Source organism: Electrophorus electricus, chromosome 9 (genome assembly GCF_041902795.1).
Source record: "Electrophorus electricus isolate QZ-2024a chromosome 9, ASM4190279v1, whole genome shotgun sequence".
In the NCBI taxonomy this organism is placed as follows: Eukaryota; Metazoa; Chordata; class Actinopteri; order Gymnotiformes; family Gymnotidae; genus Electrophorus; species Electrophorus electricus.
The window spans coordinates 22294157-22312637 of NC_137505.1; the positions used below are offsets into that span (position 1 = coordinate 22294157).

The following is an 18481-nucleotide window of genomic DNA, read 5'->3' on the forward strand; positions in this document are numbered from 1 at the left end:
TTCGTTTAGTTTAGCTTTAGGGAATGTCTAGCTCAATAAGACCAGAATTATGGGTATTTAAACCAGTTCATATCCTTTTCAATTCAAGATTAAAAAAATGCTATGGAATACTCTGCATTAAATAGTGTCATTTGCAGTATAAATACTGCACTAATTACACTGTAACATACTAATTAACAATGTAAAACAACACACCAAAACTATGTTCTTACAGAATTTAATGAGTATCAGCCCACAGGCAGCAAGTACAAAATGAGACCCAAGAAAATGAACACGTACACTGTAACAGTGGCTAAGTGAAATGTGGTACTGAAAGCTGGCACTAAACAACTGAAATCTAGAGTCATCAGTATTCAAATCACAACATACATCCCATTAGGCTTTCTGAAATGGTTGCTTTTGGCCCCACTACCTTTTTGCAAGTGCACCCTGAAATATTTCAGCATGGCACTGAGGAAGTGTGGGATTTAAATAATATGGCGATGGGAAGCAGCTGCGGGCAATGATCAGTATCTAGTTGACTGGGAACAGGAAAGTGAATGTGACATATGGATAGATGACTGGGCTGACTGAGATGTGACCAAAAAAAACGTTCTCAAACTATGCAGAGATAAAACAATTTGGCATAGTGACATTTCAGGAAATGAAACAAATCGTTTTTAATGATAAACAATAAACAGAAACAATTATACTAAACAGAAACAATTATACTACAAATATATTTTATACCACAGAAATTATATTTCTTACTGTATTTTTTTCAAGGCCAATTAAGATTGACAAACATAGCCATAAATCCATTTGTGAACCTCTTCCTTTCGGGCCCAGTGCTGATTTCTTTTCAGTGAACACATGTGCCCCAGGACTTGATTTCTTAAAGGGGACATGAATTTGAGGGGGAACTGATTTGACTGCAACAACCAGTTTGCCCATGCATTAAATGCTATGATAAACTACAACCTGGCTTGTCACATTAGAAACAGATTTTGCTCTTTTCATTTTAGGGCCAATGCAACTACATCATCCACAGATAAAAGGACAAAAAGGTCTGTTTTATGGAAAGCAGACCAAGCTGAGGTTGTCTAGTCACTGTACAGGAGGTTAGTGAGGCTGAGGTTCTGCCTCCTGAAATGTGAGTGACAGGAAGGAGAGCACGAGAGGAGGAGAAAGGGAGCACAGAGTTGACCGAAGAGGCCACGGACTGGATGGATGAGCTTCAGCCCTGGGCCAATCAGGGGCCCCCCAGAGCAGTCACACACACCCGCAAAAACACACACACACACAGCTGTAAATTGTGTTCTACAGCATCTTAGGTTTTCTGTCATTTATGTTGCTGTAGCTTACCTGCTGAGTGCGAGCTGGGCTACAGAGGGCAAGCTAGAGTAGTGTTGCTCTGGAAGGGTATGTGCCCGCACTTGTGTAGCTGTGTGCGTTAGGGACAGGGGCAAGTTCTCACTGTGTGTGGTCCACAGCAGAGGGTGTGTGTAGTTTCCCGACAGCTTCAGCTGGGAAAGAGGCACCCGGAGGAGCCCCACTGGCAAAGCCATCAATTGATTCCCCTCTACATTCAGATACTGCAGCAATCTGGACAAACACACAAGCACAAAGCAGATTTACCCACATACCAATGTTAATATTCCCAAATATTAGGCAAATTGCCCCCACACTGAATTTGCACCATTGTAATATATCGGGTGGTTTAGTGGGTTTATAAGCAGCTGCTGAGGATTGTTAAATCAGCTGATTGTATGACTTCAGCTCAGTAACCTGAAGAGCTCTGACCCTTCTATTCACATGTAAAATCAGTGATGTCTAGCAAAGTTAGTGCACTTGTCTTTGTACTGATCTATCTGTCTGGCTGATGGTTCACCTGTTTGTTTATTCATCTGAGTGTCAAGTCTGTTAGTCTGTGTGTTGTTAGTAATGACAATGTGTGTCAGGTTCTAAACTATGATTGAGACACCAGTTTGTTTTCCTAACGAAGGTTTTTGATGTCATTGGTCAGAGTGCTGATGAGATTGTGAGACACATCCAAGTACTGCAGAGAGGGCAGGTAGTATAACCTAAAGAACACACCACACACGCATGCACATGTATACACACGCAAACAAGAGTTTAGAAGTGCAAGCAGTGTGTATGTGTGTGTGCATGTGTATGTGTATGATGGCATGTGTGGGTCTGTATAAGCACATGAGAGCATGTGTATGTATGTGTGTGTGTGTGTGTGTGTGTGTGTGTGTGTGTGTGTGTACTTGTGTGTATGTGTACACTGGTTACTGGGAGGGCAGGACAGTGAGCTTGCAGAAGGAGAAGACCAGGGTCTTGAGACAGACGAGTTTCTCAATTTGAGCTGGGATCTCCTTGATGGGATTATCTCTCAGCTTCAGTACCTCCAGTCGAGTCAGCTCACACACCTAAAACACACACAGAGAGAGAGAGAGAGAGAGAGAGAGAGAGAGAGAGAGAGAGAGAGAGAGAGAGAGAGAGAGAGAGAGAGAGAGAGAGAGATGGGAAAAATACAAAGAAATTATTATAGCAAAATAACTGGAAGGATTAAGAAAATAGTGCAAGCACATGAAGAATAGAGGGCCCCCAGGTATAGCTGCTATCTGTGTGGGTCATAAAGTGACTCAGCCCACCTGTACAGGAAAAACTGTGAAGTTATTAAATGAGAGATTGAGGTAGAGAAGACTCTGAGCCAGTAGAGATAGGTCAGGCAGCTTGGCGATGAAGTGAGCCTGAAGAAACACGCACACGCGCACACACACACACACACACAGAAAACAAACAATATTTCATTTAAAGAGAATAAAAGAATAATTAACAAAAGTATACATGCTCTTAGTGTGTGAGAGTGAAGTGAAAGACATTTATAAAGAAGTGCTACAGTTCCTCTCTTCTTGTTCCTGAAACTAAGCCACTGCCAATGAAAGAGCTTTTTATACATGCAATAGGCTACAGGAATTCACCACACAAGGACAGGGACATGAAAACTTGTAAAACAGGGCACTTGACTAAGGGTATATGTATGCATGTGAGTATGTTTTTGCATGTGTCTTTGATCTTGTAGGAAACATTCACTTGGTCAGCACAATACAATGGTGTGACAAATTTGGCCAACCACTAGGCACTGGACTGACTTCGAATGAACTCACTTGTTCATGCACAAATGTAGCCACTGTCTCCCCAACACATCTTCTGACACATAGCCAATACCCACACCCACACCAACCTTGAGGTTGAGAGCTGTGGCATGCTGTTTAAGGCACTCAAGGACAGAGAGTTGTGTGGGGGCTATTGAGCTGCACTCCTCTGCAGGCTGGAAAGGTGAACATGACCGACGTGACCCCTGGAAGAACTTAGCTGGAGCAGAGCTCAGAAGGACATCATTCACTGGGAGGAAGCGATAGTGAGAGAGAGCAGGAGACAAAGAGAATGAGAGATGGGGATGAAGAGTTTGTTGGAAACAAAAGAGAAACAGTGAAGTCTCTGCTGCTCTGTGTGTGTCTTGCTTTGTAGGTGCTGTGTGTGTGTGTGTGTGTGTGTGTGTGTGTTTGTCTGTCTGTCGGTCTTGCTGGGTAGATGCTTTGTTGGGCATGAGTTTGTCTAGCTAGGTAGGTTCTCTACTCTGTGTGTGTCTTGCTTTGTAGGTGCTGTGTCTGTATGTGTGTATATATATATGTGTGTGTGTATGTGTGTGTGTGTGTGTGTGTGTCTGTCTGTCTGTCTGTCTGTCTTGCTGGGAAGATGCTTTGTTGAGTGTGTGTTTGTCTAGCTAGGTAGGTTCTCTGCTCTGTGTGTGCTTTGCTCTGCATATGAGTATATGTGTATGGGTGTGTGTCTATGTGAGGGTGCTCTGTGGTGTTCTGCAAGATATGTGGTGCTGTGCAGTGTGAGTGTGTGCCTTGCCTGGATGTGGTGTGTGTGTAGCCTGTTTCTTAGCAGAGTGGGATAGCCGCTCATCTCCATGATGCCATAAACACATCTCCTGTGCCTGAAACTCTGACTGGACCAGCACAGCTAATTCTGAACATATACATACACGCACACACATGCACAGAACACAAACAGACAGTTGAAACACTTTCTTGAAATAACCTGATGGACAGCAGAGGTAACTCAACCTTCACATTTTCGCGGAGAATCTAAAATTAAGTACAATGTGGTCTGGGCGGAAAAAAAACCCTGGTGATTAAACCCGATGCGACATTCTGAGTCCATGGTACTGGTTTGGAGAAAAATAGCTGGAAAGCACAGCTGGAACTGAAACTATATCCTTGTAAAATTGGTAGGCGCTACCAGTGGAAACATTCTATTCCCAGCGTCCAACAATGTTTTAGAATCAGCGAGAACAGTGTTCTTCAACCTGAATGTGAGGCACCTTGTTGGAATTACAAACACTCTTAAAACATTAACTATCTTATGTTACCGAAGATAGTACCCGGGATGTATTTTAAAGCTGATTGCAGTCTGGGTTCTTCACACCCACCGCATCAATTTTCTATTTTATAACAGGATAAAAACTAGGCATCAATTGATAGATAACTTTTACTTAACATATTTCAAGTGATAAAATAAAGTCTTTTGTTAACAAAATAATCTAGTGTTCACAATAAACAAAGCTATTATTATTGTTTTCAAGTCATTCTCGGAATTTCCGCTTGGGAGATTTCTAATACATTTAAAGTGTCCCAAGGAACGACTCATAATATTGTCTTGGAGGTTTGTGAGCTGACCTGCTGACAAAAGTGTACATTAAATGTATCTGAATGTGATCAGTTTGGCTGTGTTTCAACATCTCTGTAGCATTAGGGGCACTGGTGCCACTGATGGGTGCCATTTAAACATCCAGAGGCCAGTTGTTAGAGGAAAGGTTTACATCAACATTGACTCATTCTATTTAGTACACCTACAGGGCATTGTATAAAATAAATAAATAAATAAATAAATAAATAAATAAACAAACAGGGTCACATCTTATGTGTTTTTATTGGTGTGTCATGCAAAGGGCAAAATGCACGATTGCTGAGGGCCACAGCTTTTTTGAGAACTGGCAGCACTTGATGGGGAAATACTCCAGTGATTACCCTTTTATCATTACCCCCAATGTGATAACAGTACACTTAGTCAAGGAATGCCAACATCAGCTGTGGGAGACTTGTGGAACAGGCTTTCAGGAGAAGACTTTGTGACCTCTGGATGTTTTTGGCAAAATAATTGTGGCAGCAATATGAGCAATGTGTATGCCATTCAAATGTATTTGAAGAACATCTAAGACTTGACTTATATAGGAACAATGCTCCCACTCATGGTGTCCACCAGGGTTCAGTTCTTGGCCCCCTTCTTATCCAACAGCATATTATTATCTAACAGTCTTCAGTTTCACTGCTATGCAGATAATACTCAAGTTTATATCTGCACCAAGCCCTCTGACACACTGCCACCTGACTCAGTGATCAGCTGCCTGGTTGACATTAAAAACCGGATGGCTTTGAACTTCCTTAAACTTAATAGTAATAAATCTGAAGCCATTCTCACAGCATCTCTTTCCACCCTTAAGAATATTGGTCAACCCACTCTGTCTATCCTGGGTTTTATCACCTCCTCTGTGACACAGGTCTGTAATCTCGGTGTTATCATGGACTCTACACTCTCTCTTGAGGCCCACATTAATAACATCACCAAAATTACCTCCTTCCACCTTAACAATATCACCAGACTGTGTGCCTCAATCCCTGATTCTGTAGCTGAAACTCTAATTCATGCCTTTATTACAGTATACAATCTTACTCCTGGTTTTTAAATCTTTACATGGTCTGGCTCCTGATTACCTCTCTGCTCTGTTGTCCAGTCACAATCCCTCATGGATGCTCCAATGCTCATTTGCTCTCTGTTCCTCCTGCCAAACTACACACGTATGGTGATTGAGCTTTTAGCATTGCAGGTGCAATGCTGTGGAAGTCCATCCCCCTGTACCTCTGTGTCTGCCCATCACTATCCCCCGTCAGAAAGCATTTAAAAACTTTACTGCTTTTACTGATTATTTCTTCTGATTGCCTCACTGCTTTGTTAATTTTATCATAGCTGTGTTGTCCTGCCACTCATTACTGTAACTCTTACATGTATTAATCTCTAATTTTATTTTCCTTTATCTACCCTGTTGTCATTTTATTATTCTTGTGTTTTACCCTGTTATCCTTTCCTATTATTAATTAAATCCAAACAACTTGAAGTACATCATAAGTTTGCAAAGTTGCATCTCAACAAATCACACTTCTGGAACAATGTTCTTTGTACAGACTAGGCCACAATGAAGCTGTTTGGGCCATATTTTACAGTGCAAAACCCAAACACAGCAAATCAATACAAACACCTCATACCAACTGCCACCTCATACCAACAATTGTGGAAGGTGATTTTGGCTTTGTAGCCACAGGGCCTGGGCACCTTGCAGTCATTGAGTCAACGATGAACAGTTCCCACAATGAATAGTATACCAAAGTATTCTAGAGTCAAATGTATAGCCATTTATCCATGGAGGGTTTGTTTTGTGCCATGATGTTCTCCCATTTGTGTCATACATGCACAAAGAACTATGGGTAGCCAAGGGGCACAAAGGATATATTGGTTGTCCTCCAAATCAGGCTGAATGTAGGCTGCATTTTTAGGCTGTATTTGAAGGTTCTTTCTCATGGAACAGCCTTCACTGATGCAATGGCCAAGAAATATAGCCTACCTCAGCTATAGCCTAGGGTTTGGAATGCGGCTAAAAAAAACTTCCATTAACATTAGCCTAAATGTTTAAGCCAGATTACCTGTTTGGATCACAATATATCAATATACATCTTATTTAGCTCTAAAGTTACCTCTAAACAAAATGGAATTTATCATCATTGAGAATGGTCTTGAGCACACTGATGCAGTAACTTATCTTGAGTCTCTATCAGGTAAAACCCTACACGATAACAAAAACTTGGGTGTCACACTTTACTATGACCTTAGCTTTAAACACCATGTTAGTAATGTCTCCAGAGCAGCATTCTATTATCTCAATAACAGTGCAAAGGTCAGAAGTATCCTCACAGCAGCTGATAGTGTAACTCCTCTGCATACATTTGCATCTTTATATCTGGACTACTGTAATGCGCTGCTTGCAGATTTCCCTAAGAATACTATTTTAAGCATATAAATGGTTCAAACTGTAGAGGCCAGAGTAGTAGCATGAGCAAAGATCATATCACTGATCGTATCACTGACTACCAGTGTCATCTAAAATTGACTTTAAAATATTACTGCTTACTTTAAAGTGTTTACATCGTCTTGCCCCTCTATATCTCAGCAGTATGATCACGAGACACACACCCTCAAGGGACTTCAGATCAACTGACAGAAACGTGTTGATGGCATCCACAAGCCAACTAAAGAGTTCCCAGCCTGCTTTATTCAGCCATGGCCACAAATTCTGGAATTCTTTCCCAGTCGACCTGAGGGCCCTTGACAAACACTTTCAAGTAGAAAGCTAAGACTTTTGTGAGGCCTTTAATTAAACCCTCTGTGCACTTACAATTTTTAGCTAGTTTTTAAATGGTGTTTAAACTGTTTGTTTAGGCTGGCTGGTGAGGGATATGAGAGATTCCACTTTCTCATGCACTGAGAAACCCTCAGGAATAGGTCCTGCAAGTGGCACAGGATTAGTTAGACAAATATATGACCATAACCACTCGTTAAGCATAAAGATGAATAAAGTTCATGTTCTAACACTTGTTGATTTACAGATAAAATTCAGTGCTTGTCACTGATAGTTCCTGTTCTCTGAAGTGTCTCCACACTTCTTAATTTCCATTGGAGGTAGGATGTATACGATTGACTTGGTACTTACACTTCTGTTTGGAATAATATCTTAAGGTGCTAACATTTTTATGGTATCACTACGTGAACAGAAAAGTGACTATCAGATTACCTTATAAAGCCATAGTAACTTATGTTCCTGTTTCTGCTTGCACTGGCAGTTACTTCCTTCCTCTGTCATTTGAATGCATCTCTTGCTGTCGTAGCTGCGCTGCGAAAGAGGGGACTCACAGAGATAACCAGACCCCACGAGTACCTTTCCCAGGTAAGAAAGTGTCTGCTTGTATTCATCTGTTGCTATGTTGATACGGGTGGGAATGAATGTGTTTGTATGGTTGTGTGTGTGCACATGTGGATGGGGGTGTGTGGAGTCAACCTGTACATTAGGGGCTGTTCAAGTGGCTCTTAAGCATGTATAAGCTTAATCGTTGCATCAGAGTTCAACCTGATGAAAGATATTCTGTGATATTGTGTTTATGGAGTTTACAATCTAATTCTGCCACTTTTATGGCATATATAATGTATATAATTATATGATATGATGCATGTTCCCATTGATGGTCTTGATAAGTGGATCATATCTAGGATCTAATAATAGGTAATCACACATTTATTGCTTTTTGTTCTGGAATATCACATCAAGCTTCACTCATAAACATTACCCTGTTATACCACATACCATTCATTGTAGAGTACTAAACTCCATTTGTGTGTGGGTGCATGTAGAAATAGAAGCAAAGCAAAGCTTTGCTGTTGAACAGGAAGTTGTGGTTAAGTTTTGCAGTAGCAGCATGGTGCTCTCTCTCTCGCTTGCTGTGCTTCTCTCAGCAGTGCCTCACTAAGGTCAATCTTGTCAGGCCGTTACTAAACATGTTCCTTCCTGCATGCCATGATCTCACACCTTCTCCTTTTCAACACAGTGAACCTTATACCACTTAGCTTAAGAGCGCAAGCCTGCATCACCGTTATAATTCATGCACTGTTAAACAAATATAAAAATGCAGCACATTAGCAATACTGCAGTGTTACTACAAAAACTGGGTCTACAAAGGTCTTGTAATGGCTGCCGGGTAAAGGGACTTCCGCCTGAAGTCAAGAGCATGAGGCAGGAACTGCTCTGAGAGAGGGAGTCATCAGGCATTTGAATATGACGACACCACGTGAGAACACGGAGGAGGGAAACTTGTTACTTGGATGGAGATGGAAGGGCATGTCATGTTTGAAAGATCATGTAATAAATAACCTGGCCAACCTAGCTTCCACACTTTAACCGACGATGCAAACGTCTCTTGTTAAACACATGTCCCTGTATAATGGGAAGTGTTTGCATTTTAAAAAATGAGCATCACTACATGATGTAGTGTTTCCACAGAGGCCTCTGATGAGCCAGCTGAGATCTGCAGGAGACACAGAGAGAATCTGCTTTAAGGTCTCTTCGTTCTTTTGCTTTATAAGAGTCATTTTTACTTTAATCCAAGTAATCTTCTATCACTGGAGATATAGTGCAATCTGAACTCTACATTCAGTATGTTTCGACGATTTAACTGGATGATGTTTGAGAAAGTAAGACAGCAAATGCACAGCATGTGCCTTTCACTGCTGGAGTGAGCTGGTGCTATGAGATATTTTATGATTTAGCAACAGCTCTACCTTTTCAAACAATATGTAAAGCCTTTGAGAGAACCCCATCATGCCCTCTGAAACATACAAATGTTCGACAGGATGCCCATTGAGACCACTACTGAGGTCTAAAGAGCTGACTATAAGTTAATAACCTCTTTCCTTGAACATACTCTCCATTACATGCATTCAGGTTTTAGAGCGACTGCAGTCAATTGGATGGAAACCCAGATAATAAGACATTCCTTAGATGACAAACAAAGTTTTCTTAAGAGGCTTTAAGAAATGTGACCCTTTAAATCAGAGAAATAGAACCCAGACTCAGTTCTTCTTTTGCTCTGTGCAAACTTTGCTGTTTTCCTTAAAAGGAGAAGAGGCATGCATGGGGCTTATTTAGAGAAATAAAATAATGTTCCTCTAGCATAGTACTATTAGCATGTGATGTGCACCAGTAGTCCAGTAGCACTCTCTGCATAGTGGAACGTCCTAGGCACCAATGGCATGTCCAGTGTGTAATAATAATTTTCAAGCATGCCATCTCCATTCATAATCTTCTATAAGAATTGAAGTTTACAGCTGTGCAGCATACATGCTCCCAAAAGCATTCTCTGAATATCTAAATGTGGAAATAGATTTGCATCACCCAAATAGGTAATTACAACACATCCTTGAAAAAGAACTGGAGATCAATGAACTCTCCATTACATCATCACTGAGAGCACAATAAGAACAATGGCACTGTGCTTTGAGCTGGAAAAGACAGTGCCAGTCTTTCAGCTGGTTGTAAGATACATATGCAGGTACTTCAGAGCACATTTTTGAACATGCTGTAAGATTTTGGCTTCAGAAAATGGATTTCCACCATGATGGCAGACAGTATAAAGAGATTTTGAATAGTCTGTTCTAGTATTATGTTCGGGTCATCATCTGAGCTTCATAATTACTAAATAATGGCATGAGAAACTGATTTGAGTCTCTTACTGTGTGAAAACCATCAGGAATATGTTGCAAACTGCATAACAGAAACTCACACATAAACCCATACACAGACACAAACACACACATTAACTTATCAACTCAGGTCAGACCGCTAAAACAAAAAATCTTTAATGATGTCATTAAAGGCTTTTTAAAGATAGGGTAAAGGAGAGATGCACAGTATTGACGGTATTACAGTTTATTCTAAGGAAAACCAAACTTCTGTCTACCCCCAATAGATTTCAAACTGTTTGAAGCATGAATCTTTTGTGTGAGCTCATAAGTAAGCTTTTGGTTCAGGTTACTGTGTACCTCTGAGTGATACCCAATTTGGTCTGTGTCATTGTTATAGGTTCATTTTAAAGCCAAAGATGGCCAGCACTGGACACATTTCAACTGATGAAATGGAGGAGCTGAGAGAGGCCTTCAGCAAAGTCGGTAAGAGAGGACCCGCCTAGGCAAATACACGCACAAGACACATACAGATACCATAGGAAATGTGTAAGTTCAAAAACTAAAAATCCTTCCATCATTACTTCTATGTGCTGGCTTCAGTTAATTAGCAAATCCAGGCAGCTCTCAGGACTTTTACTTTATCCCTCGTATATACCCTCTAACTATGCCATTTAAAACTAAGTTGAACCCCATGAAGACCAAACTGCTTTGAAAGGTTTTGTGTTATTTAAGTGTAGACATTTTACTGTGCTAAGCAGAGGACTTGTTTGTGATATCCATAGTTTTAGAACATCCACAGTTAATTAACATGGTTTCAACTTATTCAAGCACTAATGGGCCTGAACTTTGACTTTTCACCTCTAGATGTGCACGCCCATGGGTATATCAGTACAAACGATCTGAATGAGCTGTTTAAGGTGGCCAACCTCCCGTTACCAGGATACAGGGTCCGCGAAATTGTCGATGAGCTCAGCAAAACCATGGACACAAACCAGGATGGCAAGATCACATTTGATGAGTTTGCAGAGGTCAATTCAAAAATCACTTCTTGTGTCTAGGGACATGTTTTAACAACAGTTAAATTCCATAATTATCAGTGTGCATTTGAAATGGCAGTACTTTGAGGACAATCGATCTGTGCAGTACTGAAAACAGAGAACAGCAACAAAAGGAGCATGATGGACAACAACACTACACGGCCGCATCCACTAAACCAGGAGAATACGAAACAAATTCCTGTGAATGTCTATTCAGACCTATTATTATTCACCCAGGTGTTCCACGGGCTGAAGAGCTCTGAGGTAGCAAAGACCTTCCGCAAGGCCATCAATAAGAAAGAGGGACTCTGTGCTGTGGCAGGAACATCAGAGCAGTCGGGAACTCAACACTCCTACTCTGGTACTACAAACACACTCCTCTCTTTCTCTCTCTCACACACATGCAGTGCCCTAATTTTTTACTGAGTCATGTATTCCTGTGTACTGCCTTGCCTACAGATAAACGTTTATTTAATCTAACCTACTAAATTGTTTGTTTGCTTATGTTAGTGTTTTTAATCAAAACTGGTCCAGCAGGACGTTCTTGCCATGCCAGAATGGTAAAGTCATTCTTTGTACCATTACATATATGATATGTATGCAGAGGAGGAGAAGGTGGCATTTGTGAACTGGATAAACAAGGCCTTGGAAAAGGATCAAGACTGTAAGCACATACTTCCCATGGACCCCTCCTCTGACGACCTGTTCACAGCCATGGGAGATGGCATCATCCTCTGGTACACACACACACACACACACACACACACACACACACACACACACGCACGCATAGTGATTCACTTTCAAATCACATTCTTTTCTTTATACAGCTTGTACTGCAGCAATCATATATACAGAGAAACTTCAGGTTGTAATTCTCATTTTTCTGATTTTTGCAGTAAAATGATCAACTTGTCTGTCCCTGACACCATTGACGAAAGAACCATCAATAAGAAGAAACTCACACCTTTCACCGTCCAGGTACCTAGTGAGAGAGAACACACATTTCTAATTTTGTGAAAGATTTCTGATCCAGTTTCAGGCTATTATGTCTGTATATGGCCTACAGACAGTAGAAACTGCAAAGATTAGCCCTCAGCAACAATTTATTGTAGCATATTTTTAAAGTGTACATTTTCTGATGTGTTTGTTTAGGAGAATCTAAACCTGGCTCTAAACTCGGCCTCAGCTATTGGCTGCCACGTAGTGAATATTGGTGCAGAGGACCTGAAGGAAGGCAGGCAGCACCTGGTTCTTGGCTTGCTGTGGCAGGTCATCAAAATTGGCCTGCTGGCTGACATTGAGATTAGTAGAAATGAAGGTAGAATGAGCAAACACACACACACACACACACAGTGTTGTGATCAGGCTGGGAACTGCAGGATTTGCCTTTTTGTGTATGTACAGCGCTTATAGCCTTGCTGAGGGATGGTGAGAGTCTGGAGGACTTGATGAAGGTCTCTCCAGAGGAGCTGCTGCTGAGATGGGCAAACTATCACCTGGGGGAGGCCAGCTGCCCCAAGATCAACAACTTCAGCTCTGACATTAAGGTACACATATACACACATCTGTGCTGGCATCCACACATTCATGTGCGTGAATGCTAAAAAAAAAAGTAACCACATACATTTGCATAGCTTTTCAGATTTAGGTGCTGAGTATGGTAACACAGAGATAACGAGGGAGTGTGATCTTCATCACCCTGTATGGAGTGCATGAGGCATAAGCTCAGTGTGTTCCTCCTGTTTTCAGGACTCCAAGGCCTACTACAACCTCTTGAACCAGGTGGCACCCAAAGGTGATGAGGATGACATCCCGCCCATCGCTATAGACATGTCTGGACTGAGGGTAAGTAGATTACCATTATACTCAATCATAAGAACCAGCATTGACTGAACTCCACAGTACTGTGTGATGTTGCGATAAGGGCCAACCAGGCATCTGAGTTTAAAATTAGGATTAAATAATAAAGAGCCCTGATGTTTATTATTGGACAATCTACTATAATGTTAATACAGTTTGTACTCTACTGTACTCTGGGGGCATGCAGCATGGCTGAGGTTTCCTGCTCTCTGTCAACCCCTGCAGGAGAAGGATGATCTGAAGCGTGCTGAAAGTATGCTGGAGCAGGCTGACCGCCTTGGCTGCCGGCAGTTTGTCATGCCGACTGACGTTGTCCGGGGCAACCCAAAGCTCAACCTGGCCTTCGTAGCCAACCTTTTTAACAAATACCCTGCCCTGAAGAAACCAGAGAATCAGGATATTGACTGGAGCTCTATTGAGGGTGAGCTCCCATACACCTCCCCATAATCAGACCCAGCGCTAAAGGTCTTCAGTACAATGGTGTGAAAGTGATATATCACATGACTCTATAGGTTACATGAAGCCATTGCTTTCTGGTTGTGTCTAAATACATATTGCACAGCAATGCAATTTTAGTTTTTTACTGCACTACTCGCTATCATTATAATCACTTCAGGATGCCTAATGTTGTCATGAATCACAAGGATAGGAGAGGCTCTCAATGCATGGTGTAGTTGAATACATAGCTATGGCACAGAAAAACACAGTACAAAACATGGAGACAAAGAACAGGCATGAATCAAAAACCAGGAGATCACAACCCCAGGCAGCAGTACAGAGTCTGCAGGCAAAAACAGTTAATCTTAGAAAATGGAAACACGGTCTGAGACCAAAAAGGCCAAGAAAAGGCTGAAGGAAATGCTCGTCGGCCTGTCAGAGAAGCTGGGCCTAGATGATCTGGAGCAGTGTGGGGATGTGATAAATGTCCCACATTTACAAGACATATTTCCTAGCAATACTAATATAATAAATAATAATGTGGTTATTTAATAGAATAGTAATTGTAATCAAATTTTGTGGAATTTTGTGATAGGAGCATTCTGTACTAGGTGTGGTAGTCATAGGAGTTTTTGTGATGCCTGCGTGATTACATCCATTTTTGTTCCTCATTAGGTGAGACCAGGGAGGAGCGTACGTTCCGTAACTGGATGAACTCCCTGGGGGTCAGCCCACGTGTTAACCATCTCTATGTGTAAGAGAGCACACGTCATGGAAACCAATCATCTGAACTGTGGGAGGATAAATGTTAAGTTGTGTCTGTGGGTGTGTGTGCGCGCATGTGTGTTACAGGGACCTAGACGATGCCCTGATCATCTTCCAGCTTTATGAGAAGATTAATGTGCCTGTAGATTGGGACAAAGTGAACAAGCCCCCATATCCCAAACTGGGCAGCAACATGAAGAAGGTACAATTACTGACATTCCACATAGATTCAATTACTGCCACCTGCTCCCATGCACATGCACCTCCCACAGACACACAGACTGTCTAATGTTCTGGTTCTGAATGGCAGCTGGAGAACTGTAACTATGCAGTGGAGCTAGGCAAGAAGGAAGCTAAATTCTCCCTGGTGGGCGTCGCTGGCCAGGACCTGAACGAGGGCAACCGCACGCTCACTCTGGCCCTACTCTGGCAGCTCATGAGAAGGTAAACATTCTCACAGAGAGGAACTCGGAGAACAATTTGTCTAAACATGGATTTTTAAAAATAAAGTAGATAATACATAGCATAGTGGCACACAAGACCTTTTATCTCCCAGGTGACTTTGGATAATTCAAGTGATCTTTTCAAGTTACTTTGCATACTTGCTTTTTAAATGAGCAGTAATAGCTTGACGGCTCTTCTACATGATGATGTCTGTCTGGCTCTTTAGGTATACGCTGAACATCTTGGAGGACCTTGGTGATGGGCAGAAAGTTAATGATGACACAATTGTTACCTGGGTGAATCAAATGCTTACACAAGCTGAGAAAAAAAACATCTCAGGTTTTAAGGTATCAGACCCAATCCCTCTTTCTCGTGTTACTGTGTTAAAAGATTTTCTCTGCAGAAAATCAGTTTGTGAGCAAAAATGAAGTTTCATTTAAATTTAACATCTAAATTTATATAATATAGACTAAACAACCTAACCCTGAAACCTTTTGTTGATTTGATTTTCTGCTTCTGGTCCTGCAGGATGGATCCATAAGCACTAGCTTACCAGTTTTGGACCTCATTGATGCCATCCAGCCTGGCTCAATCCGCTATGAACTGGTCAAGATAGAAGATCTTACCGATGAAGAAAAACTCAACAACGCCAAGTATGTTCCTGTTGTCCACCTGGGTCCTTTTTCACAACAATCTCTCACAGAAAAACTGAGCATTGTCTTAGTGTTCTGAAACTAAGGACACTGTGGGTTAACCAGAACTGCTGTTAATGTTAAATTAGACTGCATTGCACTAAAGACTTTATATATATTTGTAAGAGATATAGTGTTGCCCACTAAATATTGAGTTGTGTAACTGGCTTCAAAATAACTATATAACATATTTAAATAAACTGATTTTCTGTTGTGTTTCTTAGTACTATAATTTTGTTAGTTATCCTAACAATGTGAAAGATGTGGCCAACAAGACTAACAAACAGGAACCTGTGGTGTTCGGTCCTAGGTATGCCATCTCCATGGCAAGGAAGATTGGAGCCCGAGTCTATGCCCTCCCTGAGGATCTGGTGGAGGTCAAGCCCAAAATGGTGATGACCGTCTTTGCCTGCCTCATGGCACGAGGCATGAAGAGAGTGTAGCCGCGAGGAAGGACTTGTCCTTCGCTGAGAGGGCCAACCCAAAGAAACCGAACACCACCTTGCCATTGCTCTCTCCCATTTTACCCTTCTCTTTTCACTCATTCATTCATTGGAGTTAGTTTATCAGAAAACAAACCATCAGGTCAGGATTGGAATGTACAGTGTTTTTGCCTTCTTTTGCCTTGTCATATTATCCCTTCCCCATCAGGGATCTCTAATATTAGTGTTTGCACATGCTAACATGAACTTACTCACAATAGTGTGGCAGTAGAGAGCTTGACAGGATAAAATCCTTATTTTATACTTTCCAGCCAGAATTCAGTGTTAAATCTTACTGTTCTTATTGAAGTAAACCATGTCACACAATCACTATACAAACAACTCATGCAATACTCAAACAGCATAAATTTTTGGTTTGTTTGGGGTTTTTTTTTCTGGGGGGGGAGGGGGTGGATAAAAAAAAAACAAATAAAAACCTTTAATACTTTTCTACTAAAAACTAATCTGTGATTTTAAATATTACATTGCTTTTGAGCCAGATTCAATACTGTGGTCAATTTGTTCTGACAAAGAAAAATTTTATTTGCCTTAAACAATCTCAGGTTTGTCATTATATATTAGTTATGTTATAATCATATTTCAAAGTTGCCTGCTCGATCCTGGATTGTCAGCAGTCTAAACACTGTGACACCTTTATTTTGCACATTTCTTTATGCATAAATAATTAGAATGTTTAGACATAAGTAGTTTTTAATTTTGATTAGGCTATACTTTATTTTTTTTTATTATATTTAGCTTTTTCTCCCCAAATCTTTTAATCTTTTTGCTATTACAATACTAAACATGCACTCTTCCAACTGTTGATATTGAAATGAATCTTGTTTGGCATGGTCTGTTATTGACTATAGTACCAGTAACTACTTCATAAATAATGATATTTCACACTGGTCTAAATTCTATATTTCTCAAAATGGTCAGATTTACAAAAGAGGACATTTGTTTCACAGGGTTTATCTATAAAAATAAGTGAACATTCACGCATTCATTCAAAATTCATTCTAGCGCTTCTGTAGCAGTTTCGACAAATTGAGGAGACTGGGTTGGTTTGCAGCGATTCTTCTGTTCAGTTAATTTCATAAAAGTGCCGTGGGATTTAAGAAACTGGGAATTAATTAGATTAAATTTCTTTCATTTTAAAAATTCCTTTCTCAGTAAAATAGGACATTGTACTTCCCATAGGTTTAAAGCTTAAATTGCCATTTAAAATGGGGGGGGGGGGGAATCTTTCAAGCTGGAACCAACTACAGAAGTGAAGCCAGCTGAAGACCGCTAGAGTTCAGCACAGTTTCGTGATTTCCCTACGCAACTAAACCTGATTCAGTTGATCAGTTCATTATCAGATTTAGTATTGTTACGCAGCTCAACATTCTATAAGTCAGAAGCAGTGGCTAGGCTATTCCTGTAGAGCAGGTGACGGGTTTTGGTCCCAGGAAGTACCTGTACTGTCACCTGATAAATATATGTAAGCTGCTCTGGCATTGTCTACCAAATGCCAATTTCACAAACCAAGAGTAGGTTGTACAGCTCTCCCCTCTAGCTTTTTTGGAGAAGTACAGTGGTGCTGAAGCCATGAGTCAGGTATTATGAATACAATAGTAAGCTCTATTTACTGGCACTGCTGCATGAAGTAGGGTTGGGTATTGTTAGGGATTTTTTGTTTGTATACCGGTGCAAAACAATACTTTTATAACTATGCCTGAATAAGAATAATAAGGTCAACACAACAATTTGTTTTGTATTCATATGGCAAATTTTAACTAATGAACAATATATATATATGCAATTGTCTCCCCATTGTCTGGGCCAGGGATGTCCATACTGTCTGCTGATGTGCTTGTCCTGGATTCATATAAGCTGTCAAATATGGTACATCTCTCTGCTTTAAAGTGTATCCCATGTGACACCAGATACTTCAATAAATTTGACATGTTCAATCTTTACACACAATGCTTTAAAAACCAACAATAACTGCTCTGTGGAGCTGGTTCATTTGAGGAGCTGTTTGATTCTTCATCTATTACTATTTCTTCATACTTCCCAAACATCATACATTTTAATCGTGTGTAAGGTACTAAACACTAGCTAAGGGTACGTACCTGCTGCCATCAGCGCAAGTGTGATGTTAACTAGCGATGGCAATATGACATGCAGTAATGCTTATGTTTCCTGTAGTGTCTGTTCTGAAGAACCTGAGGGCAAATATTTCAATTGATATTACTGGCATTTAGCTAGCTAGCCAACTAAATGGAAAACCACAAACCCTATCCTTAACCCAGATGCGCTCAATTAGTTCAGATCAAAAGCTGCTAAAGGGTGCTACAGCAACCCAAATAGCCTT

General features: G+C 40.8%; 3 protein-coding genes across 5 annotated transcripts in view; 1 reads left to right on the top strand and 2 right to left on the bottom strand.

Moving 5' to 3' along the window:
• tbc1d8 (TBC1 domain family member 8) overlaps positions 1 to 18481 on the bottom strand; it is an 89810-nt gene that overhangs the window by 31996 nt on the left and 39333 nt on the right. The window lies entirely within an intron of this gene.
• lrrc63 (leucine rich repeat containing 63) lies at positions 173 to 18425 on the bottom strand. 3 transcript variants are annotated; one of them, XM_081720651.1, is made up of 7 exons: positions 18240 to 18425; positions 3910 to 4026; positions 3233 to 3393; positions 2640 to 2738; positions 2278 to 2414; positions 1345 to 1584; positions 173 to 1125 (listed from the first exon to the last, which is right to left on the bottom strand). In XM_081720651.1, the coding sequence occupies exons 1-7, from the start codon at positions 18247 to 18249 to the stop codon at positions 1083 to 1085; spliced, it is 807 nt and encodes a 268-aa protein (XP_081576777.1). In that variant the 5' UTR covers positions 18250 to 18425; the 3' UTR covers positions 173 to 1082. The 3 variants fall into 3 exon arrangements, with proteins under 3 accessions (XP_081576777.1, XP_081576775.1, XP_081576776.1); XM_081720649.1 differs by having other exon boundaries at positions 3233 to 4026; positions 18240 to 18255; XM_081720650.1 differs by having other exon boundaries at positions 592 to 1125; positions 2278 to 2390; positions 3233 to 4026; positions 18240 to 18255.
• Positions 7986 to 17025, top strand: lcp1 (lymphocyte cytosolic protein 1 (L-plastin)). Its single transcript, XM_027032950.3, has 16 exons — positions 7986 to 8113; positions 10799 to 10884; positions 11266 to 11429; positions 11676 to 11799; positions 12043 to 12175; positions 12338 to 12419; positions 12594 to 12759; positions 12846 to 12988; positions 13191 to 13286; positions 13527 to 13722; positions 14415 to 14493; positions 14592 to 14706; positions 14815 to 14948; positions 15175 to 15295; positions 15477 to 15601; positions 15951 to 17025. Exons 2-16 carry the CDS (start codon positions 10818 to 10820, stop codon positions 16081 to 16083), a joined length of 1878 nt encoding a protein of 625 aa, XP_026888751.3. The 5' UTR covers positions 7986 to 8113; positions 10799 to 10817; the 3' UTR covers positions 16084 to 17025.

What these genes read in the sequence shown, in the direction of transcription:
- lcp1 (XM_027032950.3), top strand. Translation starts at nt 10,818, where the DNA reads ATGGCCAGCACTGGACACATTTCAACTGATGAAATGGAGGAGCTGAGA. An exon ending in GGAGATGGCATCATCCTCTG is followed by an intron (nt 12,176 to 12,337) that starts GTACACACACAC and finishes TGATTTTTGCAG; the next exon opens with TAAAATGATCAACTTGTCTG. An exon ending in TGGGCAGCAACATGAAGAAG is followed by an intron (nt 14,707 to 14,814) that starts GTACAATTACTG and finishes TCTGAATGGCAG; the next exon opens with CTGGAGAACTGTAACTATGC.
- lrrc63 (XM_081720649.1), bottom strand. Translation starts at nt 3,598, where the DNA reads ATGCCCAACAAAGCATCTACCCAGCAAGACCGACAGACAGACAAACAC. An exon ending in CCACAGCTCTCAACCTCAAG is followed by an intron (nt 2,739 to 3,232) that starts GTTGGTGTGGGT and finishes GTGTTTCTTCAG; the next exon opens with GCTCACTTCATCGCCAAGCT. An exon ending in CTCACTGTCCTGCCCTCCCA is followed by an intron (nt 1,585 to 2,277) that starts GTAACCAGTGTA and finishes GTGTTTGTCCAG; the next exon opens with ATTGCTGCAGTATCTGAATG.